This window comes from Belonocnema kinseyi, chromosome 2 (assembly GCF_010883055.1).
Source record: "Belonocnema kinseyi isolate 2016_QV_RU_SX_M_011 chromosome 2, B_treatae_v1, whole genome shotgun sequence".
NCBI lineage: Eukaryota > Metazoa > Arthropoda > Insecta > Hymenoptera > Cynipidae > Belonocnema > Belonocnema kinseyi.
This window is the reverse complement of record NC_046658.1, coordinates 58,790,163-58,808,458: the sequence shown is the minus strand read 5'-3', so window position 1 is coordinate 58,808,458 and position 18,296 is coordinate 58,790,163. Positions and strand designations below refer to the sequence as shown.

Below are 18,296 nucleotides of genomic sequence, written 5' to 3'. Positions count from 1 at the left end.
AACTTTCGATATTCAAATATTCGTTCTTTAAAGTATTTTAGAATTGAACAATTATTCATTGGAAACAAGCAAAAGTAAATCATTCCAAATTTGAGCGACTCAAAAAGATAAAATTTATCCTTAAACTGTAAAAAATTGATTTATATCTTAAATTTTAACAATTTTGAACTGCAATGTGTTTAGAAATGAAAAAGTGGAACCATTTTTTGATTGGAATCTTGAACAAAATAAAATAAAAGACACTTAGTTCATTTTAATTTTAATTATTTGTCGTGCCAAAAGTCAGATCCCTGAAAAGAAGTTTTTCTTTGATTTTTGAGGATAAAAAAATCTTTCTGATGATGTCATTTCAAATAAAAACTATTATTTTTAATGAAAAAAGGGTACAACTTACGAAAAAGATTTATTTTAACAATATTTTTTGCAATTGATTTTTTTCCCACTATCGTTTCTTATCAATTTTTAAAAAATGGTTGAATTTGAAGGAATGATGGCTTATTTTTCCAGTAAAACAATCTCTACAACTCTACTTTTTCCTATTTTGAAAGTAAATTGTTCTATTGCTGAAATCATTAAAACAATTTTTTAATAGAACCCAGTTTGTAAAAAAAATAAACATATTTGAAGAATATTTAATTATTTTAAAAATCAGAAAGAATAGAATTGCAGGGAATATTTTCCCCTAAAAAATAAGAACTTAACCATATACTTTTTAAGTCATTTTTTTTCATTTCATCGCCAAAAAGGAAAAGTCTAAAATCCTTGTAAGAAATGGTTTAAAATCCGGCATAATGAATGTACATTTTTTCCAAGTAACGTCATTTTTTTACTTTTCCACAGCTGTAAAGTACTGTAAGTTTAAATGATCGAATTTTCTTATAGGAATAACGCAAGTAGCTGAAGCTTGTGTGTCTATTCGACGATTGGAAAACTTCATGAGATACGAGGAAGTTGCTGAGAGAGAAGTACACAAGTTTGATAAGAAAATAAATACAATAGATGAGTTCGGCAATAATAAGGTCGATGAGAAAATGGAGGAACACGAAGGTTCAGTATTAGTGAAAAATGGCTGTGCTAGATGGTTGGAAACCGATAAAGAGGACACGTTACACGGAATAAATTTGCATGTAAAACCTGGTCACTTAACCGCTATTGTCGGACAAGTTGGCGTGGGGAAATCCAGCTTATTGAATGCTATATTAAAGGAACTACCGCTGAATGATGGAACTGTTCAGGTTTCTACCTTTTTTTATCAGCATTATTTCTAATATTTTCCCATGCATATTTTCTTGAATTATTTCAATATGATAACCAGGAAATTAAATGACAATTTTATGTTCAAGGTGAAAGGTAGTCTTGCGTATGCTAGTCAGGAACCATGGCTGTTTGCTGGTTCAGTCAGGCAAAATATTTTGTTTGGCAGGAAATACGAACAACTTCGTTACGAGCAAGTTGTAAAAGTATGCCAATTAAAGAGAGATTTTAGTTTGTTGCCTTATGGCGATAAAACTATCGTGGGAGAAAAAGGAATTAGTCTCTCTGGTGGGCAGCGAGCCAGGTTAGTCTATAAATCAATTTTAGTCTATAAATAAATTTCCTCCAGCGAGATCCATATGAACTGTTGAGAGATTGCTTTGCACTTTTCCAAAGTTTCACAATAACAAATCTGGGAATTAATATATACACATATACACAAGTTTCAATGTTAACATTATTTTGCAGAATAAACCTTGCACGTGCAGTTTATGCAGACGTGGATATTTATTTATTCGACGATCCATTGAGTGCTGTCGACGCACACGTAGGAAAGCGAATGTTTGAAGATTGTATCGATAGGTATCTGCGGAACAGAACGAGAATTCTTGTTACTCATCAGTTGCAGTATTTGCGGAATGTGGATCACATTGTTGTTTTGAAGGATGGAATAATTCAAGCTGAAGGGTAAGTTTCTCGAGTCCTTTAATTCTCCTATTACATATTAGCGTAAAAGTATTGTTTTTTTTCTGAAATGCAACTACGACATTTACGTATTTAAAAGACGCATAAATGCCTTGATAAATCATTTTGCTAGTAGGATATGAATAATAAGCAGGACTGCCACATCGACACTTTTTTCAAAGTCACTTTTTTAAGAAAAAGTCACTTTGGGGCCGTTCATAAATCACGTGATAAATTTTTCGCAAATTTTCGACCCCCCACGTGACTGTAAATGATATTATTGCTGACCCCAACCCCCCATTATCACTTTTTTTAAAATGACGTAATTGTAAATAACATAACTAACTTTTGTTAGATAAAATAGTATGCAAATTATGTTATTTTTTACATAAGAAGGTTAATTAGTCAGAAATTGTGTTTCTTATAATCTTTTTCTGGAAATAAATTTATGATTAAAAACGTCACGTGATCGTATTAACCCCTCCCCCCAGTGATTTTCCGTGATATTTTTGCTGACCCTCACCCTGAGTCACGTGATTTGTGGACGTCTCCTATAGTCACTTTTTTAAAGGAAATGGCCAGTTTAATCACTTTAATCCATCTCATTTTAGATATTATCTTTAAAAAATATAATTTAATTAAACTTGATATTAAATCTGTAGTAATCTATGATAGAAACATGACTTCAATATATGACTTCACCATCTTTCCCTTATTCTCCTCTTTCTCTTTTTAAAATAACTCTTCTTCCCCCCCCCCCCCCCCCCCCCCCCCCCCCCCCGATTTAAAATAAACTTTTCTTTTTTTTGTTTTTTTTTCGTAGATTCGAACTGAATTCAAAGAACCCAGTAAGAACATTCCACTATCTTTGGGTAAAATTGAATTATTTTGTTCAAAATTTAATTATTTCGCTGAAAGTTGAACTGTTTTATTTAAAAGTCGTATTTTTTTGTCGATAATACAACTGTTTTCTTGAACATTCGTTTTTTTTAAATTAGTAAATTTATATTTTTGGTAGAAAATAAATTTTCTTTTGGTTAAAAATTTAACTGCTTGGTTTAAATTGAAACTATTTTTGGTTGCAGTTCAATCTTGTTTTCTTTTTAACTTCGTTTATTTATTTGAAAATTCAATTATTTGGTTAAAAATTCACCTTTTTTTATTGAAACTTCGTTTTTCTTGCTTCAGAGTGCACTGTTTAGTTCAGTATGCAACTATTTGGTTGAAACTTACTTTCTTCTTCATTTCAAATTCAGCTCTATGGTTGAAAATTAAATTTCTTCTTGTAAATTTATTTTTTCCAAACCAGAATTCCAATTTTTGCTGAAACCTTCGATTTCTTTGCTTGGAAATGAAAAATGACCTTTTTTTTGTCAACAATACATCTTTTCTAAAACATTCAATTTTTTTAACTCTAATAATACTTTTGATGAAAATTTATCTCTTTTGGTAGAAATTAAAATTTTTTTGAAAATTTACTTTTTTCAGGTAAAAATTAATCTTTTGTGATTAAAAATAGTTAACAATTAATAATCAGTTTTGGTTGAGGATTCAACTATTTTATTAAAAATTAAGTTTTCTGGTTGAAGATTCATTGTTTTAATTTAAAATTCATGTCTTTTAGTGGAAATGAATCCTTTTGTTAAAAGTGCAACTGTTTGATTAAAGACTAATAATTTGTATTGATTGAAAATTCAACCATTTTGTTGAATATGTGTATTTTTTGGTTGAAATATTAACTATTACATTTTTTGTCGAGAATTGATTTTTTGGTTGGAAATTTCAGTACTTGGTTGGAAGTATAACTGCTTTGTTAAAAACATATATTTTGTTGAAGATGCATAATTTTAGTTAAAAATTCTTTTTTGTTGTTGAAAATAATGATTTTAACTTGTACAATTTATTATAACTTTTATGACCTTATTGTTCACCCCCGAATTCAGCAATAGAATTTCATCTCATGTTGTAAATGCAAAACTATAAATTAAATGTGTAATGGAATTGAAATTTTTGAACAGATAAGTGTTTCTGTTGATATTTAGACCTCTTTTTGCGAGTCACTTTTAGTAACTATTCAGCTTAAATTAGTCACTTTATCAAGTACATTAGTTTATGGCTTCCCTGATAAAAAGTTGTTTGGAAAGTAGAACATAATATTGTGTAACATTTTAATTAAATCGATTTTTCTATCTAGATCGTTTCAAGAGTTGGGAGCTTTGGGAGTCGATTTCGGTCAACTCTTGGAATCTCAAGCCCAGCAAGTAGAAGAACAGGTAGCTTCTGTGCCTGGTAGCAGATGTACTTCTAGGCAAGGAAGTATCACTTCCATAAATTCTTTCATGGCGAATGATGTCGCAAAAGCATCCATCGAGCCAGAAGAGGTTTGTATTTATTATAAAGATTGTAAAAGGTTGTTATAAATCGTATTATAATGGTTGTAAAATATTGTATGAATTTTATTTACAGGAAGCAGAGATGCGATCGAAAGGCAATGTCGGCGGATGGGTTTACAAGGGTTATTTTAAAGCAGGAGGAAATTGGTGCGTGATTCTCACGATATTTTTGTTCTGTACTGGGGCTCAACTTGCAGCCAGTGGTGGAGATTGGTTTATCGCTCAGTGGGTGAATATGGAAGAGAAAGTAAGTATTTTTATTCATTTACAACAACAAACTATTCAAGAGTAATTTGAGAAACATTATTAGACAGGTAAAAGAAGTCCTGAAAAGCTGAAACATTTTAAAAATATATAGAAATTTTGTAGAGGCCATGTGAAAAAGATTTGCTCAAATTTTAATTTTTTAATTTTTAAAAAGTATTGAGCCTAAGTGTTTTTTTAATTGAGGTCAAAGAAATATTATCAGAAAAGTTATCAAGATTCGAGGAAATGGATGTCGAAGTTGTCATTTTCAAAGTGACACTAATCGAAAATTGGACCTTGCTTGACTGCTGGATTGCCTTGCAAAATTCATTTGTTAATTTAAGAATAAAATAAAATCATGCTTTCGAGATATTAAGTTCCGAGAAAATCGGCCGAGATTTTTGAGATTAAAATTGCATTACTTTTCAAAATCGGCTTTGGATACTGATTAAAAAATAATTTCCTAATTTTCTGCAAGAATAAACAATTGCTCTCGAAATAGGGGTATGCTGAATAAGAATAAAGAAGGTGTGGTCTAAAAAAATTATTCTGTTTCGAAAAAATCTAAATTGTAGATCACGATAACACAGTACGAGAGGCATTTTTTTTAATCCGAAAAAATAAGAAACTATTCATTTCAATACATATTAATGCTCAAAGATTAAAAAAACATTTTTACTATCTTAAAATTGTAACTAAATTGTAACTAAATTGTAACTAAATTTAAAAATAAATTTGGTTGATTTCAATTATGCGATACCGTCACACTAAAAATATTTTCTCGGAACAGAGCCATTTTTTGTATTAAACATTTATTATTCTTATTTAACGTAACCATATCACGAGAGAAAATAATGGAAACCGTCAAAAAAGAGTAATAAGTATTTTTATTTTTTATATAGAATTTTTTTTCACCATTCCTTGTTTCTGAGAAAAATGCAAAAATTCAATTTTTTCAAAATAATTGTTTTTAATATGAAGCAGAGAACGAAACTCACGACATGTACTTAATAACGCCAGCTATTTCAAAAAATAAAATGAAAATGTTTAAATTTTGGGTTTTTGAGAAAATCCACTATTAAGAATTTTAGAAAAATATTTTCCTCTTTCATTTTTCAATTTTTAAACGTTATCTTGGGTTCGGTTGAAAGTGCAAGTATTCTCACGTCGGATAAAGAAAATATAATGTCAAATGTCTGCGATCGTTCCGAAATTGCTGCATTTCTTGAATTGTGCCTGTTTAGAAATTGGATTGTTCTTTAGAAAAAAGATGCATTCTGGTAATCTGAAAATTATTTTTAAACCTCATATTTATTTCAAAGAACGAACATTCTTCTCCAATATTTTGTATCTAATTTCAGATCAATTTCGTATCAATTGAAGAATAAATTGTACAATTTATTATAACCTTTAACACTTCTAGCTTGAAAACTGACATTTTTGCGTTCAGCTTTCACATTTTCTTATTCTTGAAAGTATATTCTAATTAAGATTAAATGACTTTTAGTCGGAGATAAAAGGAGGGCAGGTGATCCGTTGGGAAGGCTCATTTTCTCGAGAAACTTGCATCTACATCTACTCTGGCCTAACTCTTTTAACAATTGTTATAACAGTTGTGCGTTCATTCTCCTTTTTCTCAATGTGCATGAGATCTTCTAAGAGACTCCACGATCGGATGTTCCGGGCAATCAGCCGAGCAACCATGAAATTTTTCAGCACCAACTCTTCAGGACGAGTTCTTAATCGATTCTCAAAGGACATGGGTGCTATTGATGAAATGCTTCCGATTGCCTTAATTGACTGTGTTCAGATCGGCCTCTCACTTGTAGGAATCATTGTCGTTGTCGCTGCCTCGAATGTTTGGCTTCTGATACCCACCTTCCTCATTGGTATCGTCTTTTATTATTTAAGAGTCTTTTACCTCGCCACAAGTCGCAGTGTCAAACGTCTTGAAGGAGTCAGTAAGTCTTTTAGATTTCAAAAAATCTGGAGATCACCAAATAATTTAAATAATTTCTCAAAATTACTAACTGATATTTTTTTCTATTAGCACGATCGCCAGTATTCGGACATCTGAATGCAACTCTTCAAGGAATGACAACAATCCGAGCCTTCCAGGCAGAAGAAGTCCTCACAAAAGAGTTTGATCATCACCAGGATCTTCATTCGTCAGCCTGGTTTATCTTCATAGCTTCCTCTCGTGCCTTTGGATTTTGGTTGGACATTTTCTGTCTCTTTTATATCGCTCTGGTAACTTTGAGCTTTCTCTTTATGGGAGGTGAAGACAAGACTGAAGGTGGCAATGTGGGATTGGCGATTACTCAGAGTATCGGTCTCACTGGAATGTTCCAGTGGGGAATGAGACAGAGTGCAGAGTTAGAAAATCAGATGACTTCAGTTGAACGAGTTCTCGAGTACAGGTTCGTAGCAATCTATTGATTCTTTCTTGATTTTTTCCCCTTTATTCTGCATTAATAAAATCATTAATCTTTTAGCAACATTGAAAGCGAACCAGCTCTAGAAAGCAGTCCTGACAAAAAACCAAACGACGATTGGCCTCATGAAGGAAAGGTCGAGTTCAAAGAAGTCTTTCTGCGATATTCGCCTTTGGAGCCTCCAGTTTTGAAAAACCTGAACTTTGTGATTAGTACGAAAGAAAAGGTAGGAATCGTCGGTCGCACTGGTGCCGGAAAATCATCTCTAATTTCCGCACTTTTCCGGCTTGCAATTGTGGAAGGTCGTATTGAAATCGACGGAGTGGACACTGGAGAAATTGGACTTCATGATCTTCGATCAAAGATCAGCATAATCCCGCAGGAACCGTTCCTCTTTGCTGGAAGTCTTCGGTCCAATCTAGACCCTTTCAACGCTTATCCAGATCACATGTTGTGGCAAGCTCTTGAGGAGGTCGAACTTAAAGAAATGGGTCTCGATGCTCATGTGAACGAGGGTGGAAGTAATTTGAGTGTTGGCCAAAGACAGCTGGTCTGTTTAGCCAGAGCGATTGCCAGAAATAATCCCATTCTTGTTCTCGACGAAGCCACTGCCAACGTCGATCCTCGAACTGACGAATTGATCCAAAAGACTATTCGAACCAAGTTTGAAAAGTGCACTGTACTTACGATCGCTCACAGGCTAAACACAGTCATGGACAGCGATCGCATTTTGGTTATGGATGCCGGCAGCGTTGTGGTAAGCAAAACTTTTTTTCCTGTAATTTAAATTTACTCCTTTTTTTCTCAATTTTCAACTATGGATGTGGATTAGGATGGCTTGAAATTCTATAAATGTGGATTCAGACATTATTGTACAATATCCAATTGAAATCTTATTTAAATAAATTGCAATCAAATTGCAATCTTTAAAAATGTTCCGATTTGATTTCAAATTGGAACAAACAATAATTTTAAATAGGAAGCATTCAATTGCAACTGAGAGCGCTTCCAGTTGTATAATTTTCATTTGAGCGTTAAAAACTGTCCGGTTTAAAATTAAAATTGGTCAGACTTGTACAGTTTTATTTTCAACGAAAAGCCTTAATAGCTATTTGATTAAATTCAAGAATTACAGAATTGAACAATTTTAGATTCCAAATTTATAAATGAGACAATTGAATCTCTCATTCTTGTACAATTTCGTATTGAAAGTTGCAATAGTTAAACAATTTTTTATGTATGCTGTTTTGAAATTGTTCATTTTAAAATTTGAAGTTAATCTTGTTTGGAAAATTAATTTGTGCAGTATTGAACGTTTGAGTTGAAAATTTTTGAATTTTGACTTGTTGCGATTTGATAAATATGTGTATCGAGATGGGGGAAGTTCCAGACGACTAGAAAAAGGAGATGATAGTCCCAATATACAGAGGAAAGGAAGATCAAAATAATTACAATAATAACAGAGACATCAGCTATTGCTGGATATCATAAACAAAGTATTTTCAAAAATACTTATTAATAGGATAATTAAAGTAACAGAAGAAAAGATCTCTGGGAAGTCTAATGCGGATTTATAACCAGGAAAATCATGTGCGGATCAGATATTTAGCTTGAGACAAATCAATTCATTAAAAAAGTTTGAGGGTAAACAAACAAAATTTCTGTGCATTTGTTGATCTGGAAGAAGCGTTTGATAAGGTGGCTGCAAGTAAGCTGAAATATAATGAATGGAATGAAATAGAATGAATGGAGAACGACTGACGAAACAAGCCGGCTGTATGCGATCCAAAAAGCAGTAAGCGCCATTTTTTTCAAAATTGAGTTAATCCGTTGTTAGTTCTAATTTGACGTAACTAATATTTGTACACAGTAATATTTCATATGCAGAGAACTTCAGCCTATTTGAAACCGCCTATTATACACGCTTATTTGAAATTGCGCACTTCCGTCACCTCTCACAACCGTCCCTGAGGGGGCTTTATGGCCAGGCCCGAGTCAGTGGCTGACCAATTAAAATAGGGACTTTTGGAAAAAAATTCTAAACGTGAAAGTAAGTCATAAATACGAATAATAATATTTCTCAAGTGTAGACTTATTTTCTCAGTCATGTTCCTTTCTTTTTTCGTTTGACGACCTTTCAGTGTCACGAACTAAAATATCAAAAATTGCAGGTTAGTGTGTCTTCAACCGATAATAGGATGAAACAGAACTGCGCAAATGCATTCTACACTTGAAAAATATTACTATTCAGACCTTCATAACTTTCTTTTACGTTTAGAATATTTTATCAAAAAATGCGTATGCACTCCTATGTCAAGAACTGTGCGAATCTTCCTGACATTTCCACCTATCCTAGCTTGGCCGTTACGTCATGCTACAATACTTACTATTTCCCGAAATATTTGAGTCCTTTTTTTATTCTATTGTACTGACTTTTAGTTGGCAAATTATACAACCTCAAGAAAATGTTACATTTGTCACGTCGTACGTCAACAAAATTACTGATGGACCGTGACTGTTAACTCAACATGTGCCGAAAAGCGCGGGTCTATTTATAATTAGAAAGCATAAACTTGTAGTAATACACTAATAATAAATTATTTAATGTAACAAGCTATTTTTTAGATCCTATTTCATTAATTTTTTAAAAGTCAAAATTATATTTAAAAATTTTGTATTATAATTGATAGTTTTGATTTATTTCAGAAAGACCCGCGCTTTTCAGAACATACGCAATTGAAAAAGTTTCAAACGGCCGTTCAAATAGGCGTAAGATTACTGTATTAGTGTCTCTTATGAAAATATTATAAGATTCAAAACTAAGTAAGTGCATTTTAAAATTGCAATGCGAAGTCCAAATACAGTAAGTGCACACCTGTCGCTTACTTCGTTTTGCATCATGAATAGTTTTGATGCTTTTACATCGAATTCAATTATGAATAAATACGGAACTATAATTAATTGAATTTGTTTTGCTGTTTATTTAATACAAAATTGTATAAAACAGTTTATAAGACTACAATTTTATTCCATTCATATTATTTAAAATATTAAATCATTATATAATTATTTAAAGCTTTGTGCAGATTGTGATTACTCGCTCAGGTGAATAGATTGTGTTTTGTGGCACTTACTTTATTTTGAAAGCTCACTCTGCGTAAAACCTGCTTAGCATAGATGCTACAAAACAAGGTATCCATTTTTAATTTCTTGTGTGTGTTAGAAATGTAAAAAGGTGCTTGAAATAGTATATTATATACCAGAGCCATGAAGACGGCTCTCCTCCATGGCATTTAGTGTTTTTTTTTTGTAGTGACACTCAAAAACGGAAAGCGGGTGGGGGATCGAACGTGATATTTCTATTCAAATCGGCGAATCGAGCGCACGAAAGGCACTAAAAAGGAAAAAGAAAATGTGTTGAGATCCAACATTATACATGCAGATCCACGCACGCCGCTTGTAAAGAGCGAGCTTAGGTTTAATCCGCAAGCACTAGAACATGCTCATGTTGTGCGGCTACCACAAATAACTATTTTTTAAATGTAAATTTAACTACTTTTTTATCCATACCAGCATAAAAGATAGCTTTACTAATCATGCTAACAATATGTAAGAATTTAATTTATTAATTGAAATTAATTTAATTGAATTAAATTAATTTAACTTTAAACGCGTTTACCTTCATTGTGAAATATTTACTGTTTGGCGCTTACTGCTTTTGGACTGCCCAAAGTCGAAGTATATCTAGGTAAAGTAAATAGTAGCATAATGTATGAATGTAAAAATGTAAAGGAAGATAAAGAGATCTGCCATGACAGAAAACTGTGGCGACAAATAGTTAATAAGAAATATAAGATGAAGAGTGTTAGTTGAGCGAGAAACGCCTAAAACAAAAGACCTCGGATACTAATGGGCCCGAGTCTAAAGCTTTGCATAATGACTTTAGATCATTATGTGTGAGTCATGCTTATCCCAGAAAGGATTTGGCCTAATGGTATAATAATAATAATAATTTTAAATTTTTCGCTCAAGTACAACAATCAATATTTATATTTGAATTACATTTTTAATTAATCTTTGAATTTTTTTAAACAGGAGTTTGATCACCCACATCTTCTGCTGCAAAAGGAAAGCGGAAATTTAAAAAGCATGGTACGAGAAACAGGAACATCAATGGCAGAAGCTTTAACGGCAGTCGCACAAAGAAGTTATAATCTACGACACATGGCGACTCCTCTTTAAAGTATTGAGGCTTTAGACTTTTCTACGTACAGTTCGCCCATGGCTTAGCGTCGTAGCGAAATAGGCAATCATTCATATTCTTATTTAAATACATTTTTTACAGATATTATTGTGCTCTCGTCCACAAGACCTCAAAGGTTAGCCCTCCATCAATCAATTATACTTAAACAATATTCCAGAATATTGTGAATTTTAACTGTGCAGGATGTAACATCGATATATGTATCGGGTCTTGCGACGGGATATTCGGTCGCAAGTAGACGCGAGCTCAGACTCAGTATTATTATATATCCGTATATTTGTCGGTCTGGAAATTAAGATCGAATCACGCTGAAGTGTACTTATAAAGTCAGTTCACTTTTATATCGTCTTTTTGTAGCTACGACCACAGAAAGGTATTTTTCTATTGCGCGATTTCGAAGTTCATCGAATGCATTTGGAATTATGAGATATTTTGAACGATTGTATGAATGTTTTTGTGAATGTTTCTGTAAGAGTGTGTACGTGAGTTTAAGGAGCTTAAAACTGTTGGCATGTGGTGCTTATTTTATACATGTTCGGTAGGGTTTAATTTTAAAATAGAGCTGCGGTTAAACTCGCAAGTTCTCAGTGATTCTTAATCTTATTAGATAGGATGCATACTTAATTTATATATAACGTAGAATAATTTCCATATGATGAAGGTGTGAGTTTGTTAAATTGAGATTAAACTGTTTTTTAGAACCTCCATTTTGGAAATGAATTAGAACATTTTATGCGGCCTATCCAACAAATCATTATTTTTATTCAGAACCCTAACTTTTTTACAAGATTGAATATTATTGAAATTATATTACATCCGTGGAGAAAAATTAATGTACGTTTTCAGAATACCCTAATCTACATTTTTGTAAATATTAATCACCATCTCACATTGGACGAATATAAACGTGGCTGTTCTGTAATACTACGTAGTGTTGTATTTTGTTATGTATGTATGTTTGTGGAAGTGCTTATTTAAAGCAAAAGTGCCTGTAAAAGAATCATGAAACATAAATACAAATAAATATTTACCTTAATATTATTTTTCTGTTGTTATTTTATTACATAATAATAATACATAATAAACACTTAGCCGCAGCCAATTCAGTGTTAAAAAATATAATAATATATCAATAATAATATACAATAATATAAAGATATTTTTCTAGATCGTACATATATCAAATATATAACAATACATTATCTGTTAAAGTCCATTAGAAGATATATCTATTCAATTTTTTCTTTTTATTTGCCTAGAGATAAGATGTTTTCAAATTTTTCCAACTTCAAGTTCTTGCACTGTGATAGAAAATTCGTTTAGATTTATGCTCATTAGCTGCTGCGATAATGTAAAAAAATACCTTTAAAATTAGAATAAGAACATTAAAAAATATTCATTATTACGGAAGTTATTGAAAATTTAATAAAATATTTAAATTTGCACTATTTTTGCAATTTTTTGTATAAATAGATTAAAATGAATCACAAAAACACATAAATTACTTTTTTAAGATTGCAAGTTTAGATTTAATAATTTTAAATAACCCCGCTCTTTTTCTCCTGCCCCTCCGAGTCCGAGGCCCCATCAATCGGTCGCGTGAGAGAGCCTCAAACGCACGTGACGGATTGGCGATGTTTTGCCACAAATATGATAATAGATGAGTGAAAAGTATTATTATTATTATTTATGTGGGTGACCCTAAGTTATTGGGGAAATACGGAGAAAATTGATAGATGCTCCCGGATAATGTGGGAAAATACAAGAGAGGTTTGTACAATTTATTTTCCTAAGTGCCAGCCGTATATCGCAGGTGTTGATAATGACATGCGCTGATAATATTTCATACCTGTTTAAAAATTGATTTTATAAATGTCAGAATTTAAGAACTTGTAAATTTGATTTTTTTTTTAAATTTTAATTGTTGATAACAATTTCGGTGTTATTTGTTGAGAAAGTTGAGAAGCGGATTCCTAACCTATCATACATAAAATATGTATGCATAGCGCAGTACCAAGTACTACTTCTTGCAGCACAGCAATTGCTGTAACACCCTTGATAAAAAAAACGTGACTCACGAGTTAGTCAGATAAACGTAGAAAAATAGTTCTGCTTTAAAAAGAAGCGTATCGCCAATTTTTACATTCTCATCAGAGAAGGCATTGGCAGGTATTGGATGCCTGAAAGTACAGAACGTTCCAGGATTGTTTCCGAAATGTATCAAATGTCCTCAGGTTAGGAACGTTCCACTGAGACCTGAGGGAAACCTTTCGTTATTGTTATTTTTAACTAAATTATCAAATAACCTGTAAGAGATATGTAAAAATGGATGTCATTTTTTAGATTTGAGTATACCGCATATACTATATCCATTCATATTCAGGGTGGTCAGCCACCCGGTAGAATCAGGATAAAGCCGGTAGAGAAATATTACACCGGGAGATTTATCGTATTTCATAATTAGCGCATTTTGTAATTTTCGAAGGTGTTCGACTAAAAGGTATATAATTTTCAAAGTGTATAGAATAATTAAAGTTTAAAGGTTCATAAAATTTCTCGCATTATTTAAAATTCTCCAATTTTTAACGGTGCAAATGACAATGATTTTTGATTGACAGAAATCAAATCTTTCAGCCAAAGAATCTATCCAGTCGTTTTAAATGTCACTTGATACTATATGATATGATACTAATCAATATTATATTTATCGTCTTTAGAATTTCTATAATTTTAATTTTAAGTTATAGTTATGAATGTGTAATTCTAAAGAAGTTTAATCTTTGAGTCCTTGAAGTTATAGTTTGTTCTTAAATTAATTTTTGGAGATTTTGAACTTTAAATCTCACAATATTTTAGTTTCAAATTCAAATATTTCAGAATTTTATATTCAAAGCCTCGACACTCAATTTTGAATCTAATAATTTGAGACATAAATATAAAGCAATTTCGAATTGAAAAACATAAAATTGCACAATTTCAACAAATGAAATTACATTATAGATCTTAAAATTGTTCGATTTTCAATTAAAGATTTAAACACAAATATCATTTTAAATTAAATTATATTTGATTCAAAAGCTTCTAGAATAAATAATAATTCTAAAGGAAGATTTGAAATAAAAAATCTGCCCGCTTCGCAGGCACATTCTATATTTGTTCTTTGCATTTGGAATGCTTGAATTAGATTTTATCAAAAAGATCTCTTTTAGATGGGAGTATTATTATGCGTCTTCATATCTGGAATTATCTACCTAATTAAGTATAGTCGAAGATTATGTTTCTCAAAGCTCTGTAGGCTTTGAGGTACACATTCCCATCGTGACACTCGCGCTGCGCGCTCGATTTCCGACAGACATTTGTAAACAGGTTTTTTTTCAATCTTTTCTCGTAACTTTCGTCATTTTTTCACACATTTTTATTTTATTTTTTTATTTTCAACGTTATTTTTCACGAATAAAACAAAAAGTACGCGTCCTATCAAGAAGTGATTCTTAACGAAATTGTAGATCTTTTTTGGGATAACAATTTTTGCTAATTTATCTTTTTTCGTGTCCTACATAGTTTGACCACAAAATGGAATTTTGGATTTTTCATTATTTTTTGTGCAATCGAAAGCTTTCACAAATAAATGTTTTTCTTCTCTTGACTTTTTTTCATACCGTGCGTTTTTTGGCTTAGAATTTTGATTTTCGGTTGATTAAAAATTTTTTGAAAATGCTATAACTCTGAGAATGTTCTTTTTATCGAAAAAAGTCATTAGGATAAATGGTTTTTTCTTTTTAATACTATAAATATCCGTACATAGAACTTTCAAATTCAGAAAAAAGTTGTCTCAAAAATTTTCGAAATGCGCTCACTTTTTGACTTTTTATCAAAAATGACTGGTTAACGAACTGGTCCTTTCTTTTAGGGCCTAAAAAAAGTGTGCCAAAGATGGATTTGATCCGTTCATTTTTTCGAGAGTTATCGTGTGTATGGACGGACGGACAGACAGACAGCCGCCATCGTAAAAATTTGGTTTTCGGATTCAAGGGGTCTCGAAACGTGGAGATCCGTTGAAAAATTGTAATGTCAAATTTCCGACAATTCTAATACTTTCTCGATCATAAATGATGAGAATATAAAAACTAGAAATTGATTTTAAAAGAAAAAAGATGAAAATTGAACTATCTGAAATTGATGCACCAATAAATGGATAATGTTGGTAGTTTCATATGTTTACAATTTTAGAGTTCTGAATTTTCATGGTGAATGATACATTTAAAATATCTACCCTTAATAGACTTTAATTTTGTGCAATTAGGATTAAGTCGGTTGATTGTTGAAAAGTAAAATTAGCACTTTTTAAATTATGAATTTTTAAGCGATTTAAATTTACTTAAAATAATTGAAATTTTAGCGTTTTCGTATAAAAAGTGTAAATATCACAATTTTTGGTGACTACATTTTTTTCAGTTTTAAATTAAGTTCCCATTTTTTAAGTTTTAACGTTCTGGAGTAGGAACGGAATTCTTTTATTTTTAATGTTTTTTATTTAAACTTACTATTAATTTTGAAGGTTTTATTTAGAATAATTCTTTTTTTTTTCATTTTAGACAAATATGTATAATCAGCTTTCATGTTAAATTATAATTTTATTATTTAATAAGAATTTAAAATTCTAGAATTTCAGAAGCTTTGACTGAAAGATTGAATTTCGCTTTCAATACTAAATTGACAAATTTCAATCGAATTAAATTTAAAATGATTGAAATTCAAAAGTTTTTAGTCTTTAATTATTTAATTTTGAACGTTTTTAATTATAAAGAATACAACTTCAATTCCTTTGAACTCTAAATGACCCAATTTTTAAAATTCGAATCTTAAAATATACCATTTTTAACGTTTTATAATGTCCTTTTTTCGAAATTTTCATCTAAAATCATACTAGTTTCGTGATTCTTCAACTGAAATTCAAATTTTTAAATTTTCAGCGCCTTGACTTAGAAATTATACAATTCAATTCCTTTTTCTAATTAAATTGTCCAAAATTGTTCGTATATTTTTTTTTTAATTTCAGACGCTTGCAATTTTAAATTATTAATTAGTGTTTCAAAAATATTTGAAAACTTGTTTACAAAATTGTTTTATCAATGGATTTTTAAATTTGCATATCTTGGTCTTAGGAAATATAAATCCAGAGACATGAACGCGTGATTTGCGCCCCTGCATTTAACTGTGCCATAAAACGCATCTCCGTATTCTCCTTTATTAGACACAAAAATGGCCTTATCATACTTATTATATGATTTACAGTCAATCGATTTCTTGCAAAAAGGTTTGCTGATGTTTATCGACTTCCGCACTAGATAAAATATATGGAAAAACTATGGATTTCGCAGAGAATTAATTTTTGCGAACAGGCAGAAATCACGAACATTGACCGGGAGAAAGCGGGGAAACAAAAAAATGAATTTTTAAACTTAAATGACGATTCAGTCATAAAAAACACACATAAATTGTTGATCCTTCAAGTCAAAAGACGAATTAATCTTCAGTGAAATATTTAAATTTTCATTTTAAAGATAAATAGTTAAATTTCCACCCGAAAAAAATTTTAGTTGTCTTTTCAGCATCAAAATATAAATGTTCAAAAACAAGTAAATTTTCTACAAAATAGGTAAGTTTTGCACCAAAAAGGATGACTTTTTAACAAAATTTTCGATTTTTTAAACAATTAATAAAATTTTCAACTAAAAGGTTATCTTTAAGAGGAACCAACTGCAAAAAAAGTACAAAGTCTGTTCCCGACCATTTCAAGATTATGGGCCCTGATTTTTTGTTTTTTACTCTGAAAGGCCATGAACCAAGTTTTCATTTCATCCATCTTAGGGGGCTTCCATAAACCACGAGGCCCAATTTTCGCCACTTTTTGACTCCCATTCCCCCCATGTGGTCCACCGTGGCATTATCGCCCCCCCCCCCCCCAGAGTGCTACGTGCTTTTTTTCTATTTCTTGTAAAACGAAAATAAAACAAAAAATTCTGATTGGTAGCTAGACCGCGTATGTGGTTGCGGCCAGAATTTTCTTTCCTCGACTCGTTAACTAATGTAAACAAAAAAAAAGACTTGGGGAAGGGGCACTCGGTTCGGTTCGCAGGCTCGTACGCGTACCCCCCCCCCCTTATGTGAACCAGCGTGGGCTTTCGTAGACCCCCCCCCCAAGCAACCACGTGGTTTATGGAAGGCCCCCTTAGAAGGTTCGATTGGCTCACGTTACATTTGTACACGTCCTCAAAAATGGCCAAATACTCGTTTTTTGTGGAGGGGGAGGGGGGCCTTTGACCCCGTTTTTCTTGAAAACTAGAGCCAATTCCCTACTTCCGTCACCAAATTCAGATTTTATGAGGGAAAAACTTGTCGAAATCAGTGATCATTTGTCAAGTGCAAAAATCCATATCGGACAGTGTTATGGAAGCAGTCGTACCTATAGGATGAGACCTTTGCTTTGCTAGTGCTACTCCTACAACTACGACTATCTGTCACACTCACTTTTATTGTGAGTGCTGGTCCGCCGATAAGCCGAAAACCCTTTGTATTTCCCGAAGTAGAAATACATTTTGTAAACATTCAGGCACAACATTTTGCTTATTGATACTTCCAACACTATTTTCAGAAGCCAGAAATGTGCAATTTGCTTCAAGAGTTATTTCCGCGCGCGTTTCGGAAATGAGATCCCACTACTCTTTTTCTATTAACTTTAAAACAAATGGTTATTTTTTATTCTTTGTATCTTTGTGTATATAAATAATCAAAGAAATATACGAGGTGTGTTCAAAAAATAAGGTGACTTTATGGTTTTCTAAAAAAATATTCATTTATTCCTCAATATTTATGTTGTCCCCTTCAAAGTAATCCCACTTGTGCCAACGCTTTTTCCATGGGTCTCTTCAGTTTTGGGAAAAGAAAAAAGTCACTGGGGGCCAAATCCGGTGAATATCATTATTGACTTCATTCAACATCTCCTGAGCGATGGTCATG

At 31.8% G+C, this 18,296-nt stretch overlaps 1 protein-coding gene and 1 long non-coding RNA gene across 5 annotated transcripts in view; both read left to right on the top strand.

Moving 5' to 3' along the window:
• The window catches only part of LOC117168450 (probable multidrug resistance-associated protein lethal(2)03659), a 28,256-nt gene extending 16,275 nt beyond the window's left edge, over positions 1-11,981 (top strand). For all 4 annotated transcript variants that reach the window (XM_033354104.1, XM_033354107.1, XM_033354106.1 and 1 more), the window contains 9 exons: positions 883-1,235; positions 1,344-1,558; positions 1,723-1,941; positions 4,133-4,319; positions 4,405-4,578; positions 6,085-6,538; positions 6,628-6,997; positions 7,073-7,769; positions 11,108-11,981. In XM_033354104.1, the coding sequence (XP_033209995.1) occupies positions 883-1,235; positions 1,344-1,558; positions 1,723-1,941; positions 4,133-4,319; positions 4,405-4,578; positions 6,085-6,538; positions 6,628-6,997; positions 7,073-7,769; positions 11,108-11,254 (2,816 nt within the window). In that variant the 3' untranslated portion in view covers positions 11,255-11,981. The remainder of the gene's footprint in view (positions 1-882; positions 1,236-1,343; positions 1,559-1,722; positions 1,942-4,132; positions 4,320-4,404; positions 4,579-6,084; positions 6,539-6,627; positions 6,998-7,072; positions 7,770-11,107) is intronic.
• A 913-nt stretch (positions 11,982-12,894) lies between these two features.
• The window catches only part of LOC117167840, a 6,524-nt gene continuing 1,122 nt past the window's right edge, over positions 12,895-18,296 (top strand). Inside the window, exon 1 of the long non-coding RNA XR_004466439.1 lies at positions 12,895-13,046. This is a non-coding gene — a long non-coding RNA (uncharacterized LOC117167840). The remainder of the gene's footprint in view (positions 13,047-18,296) is intronic.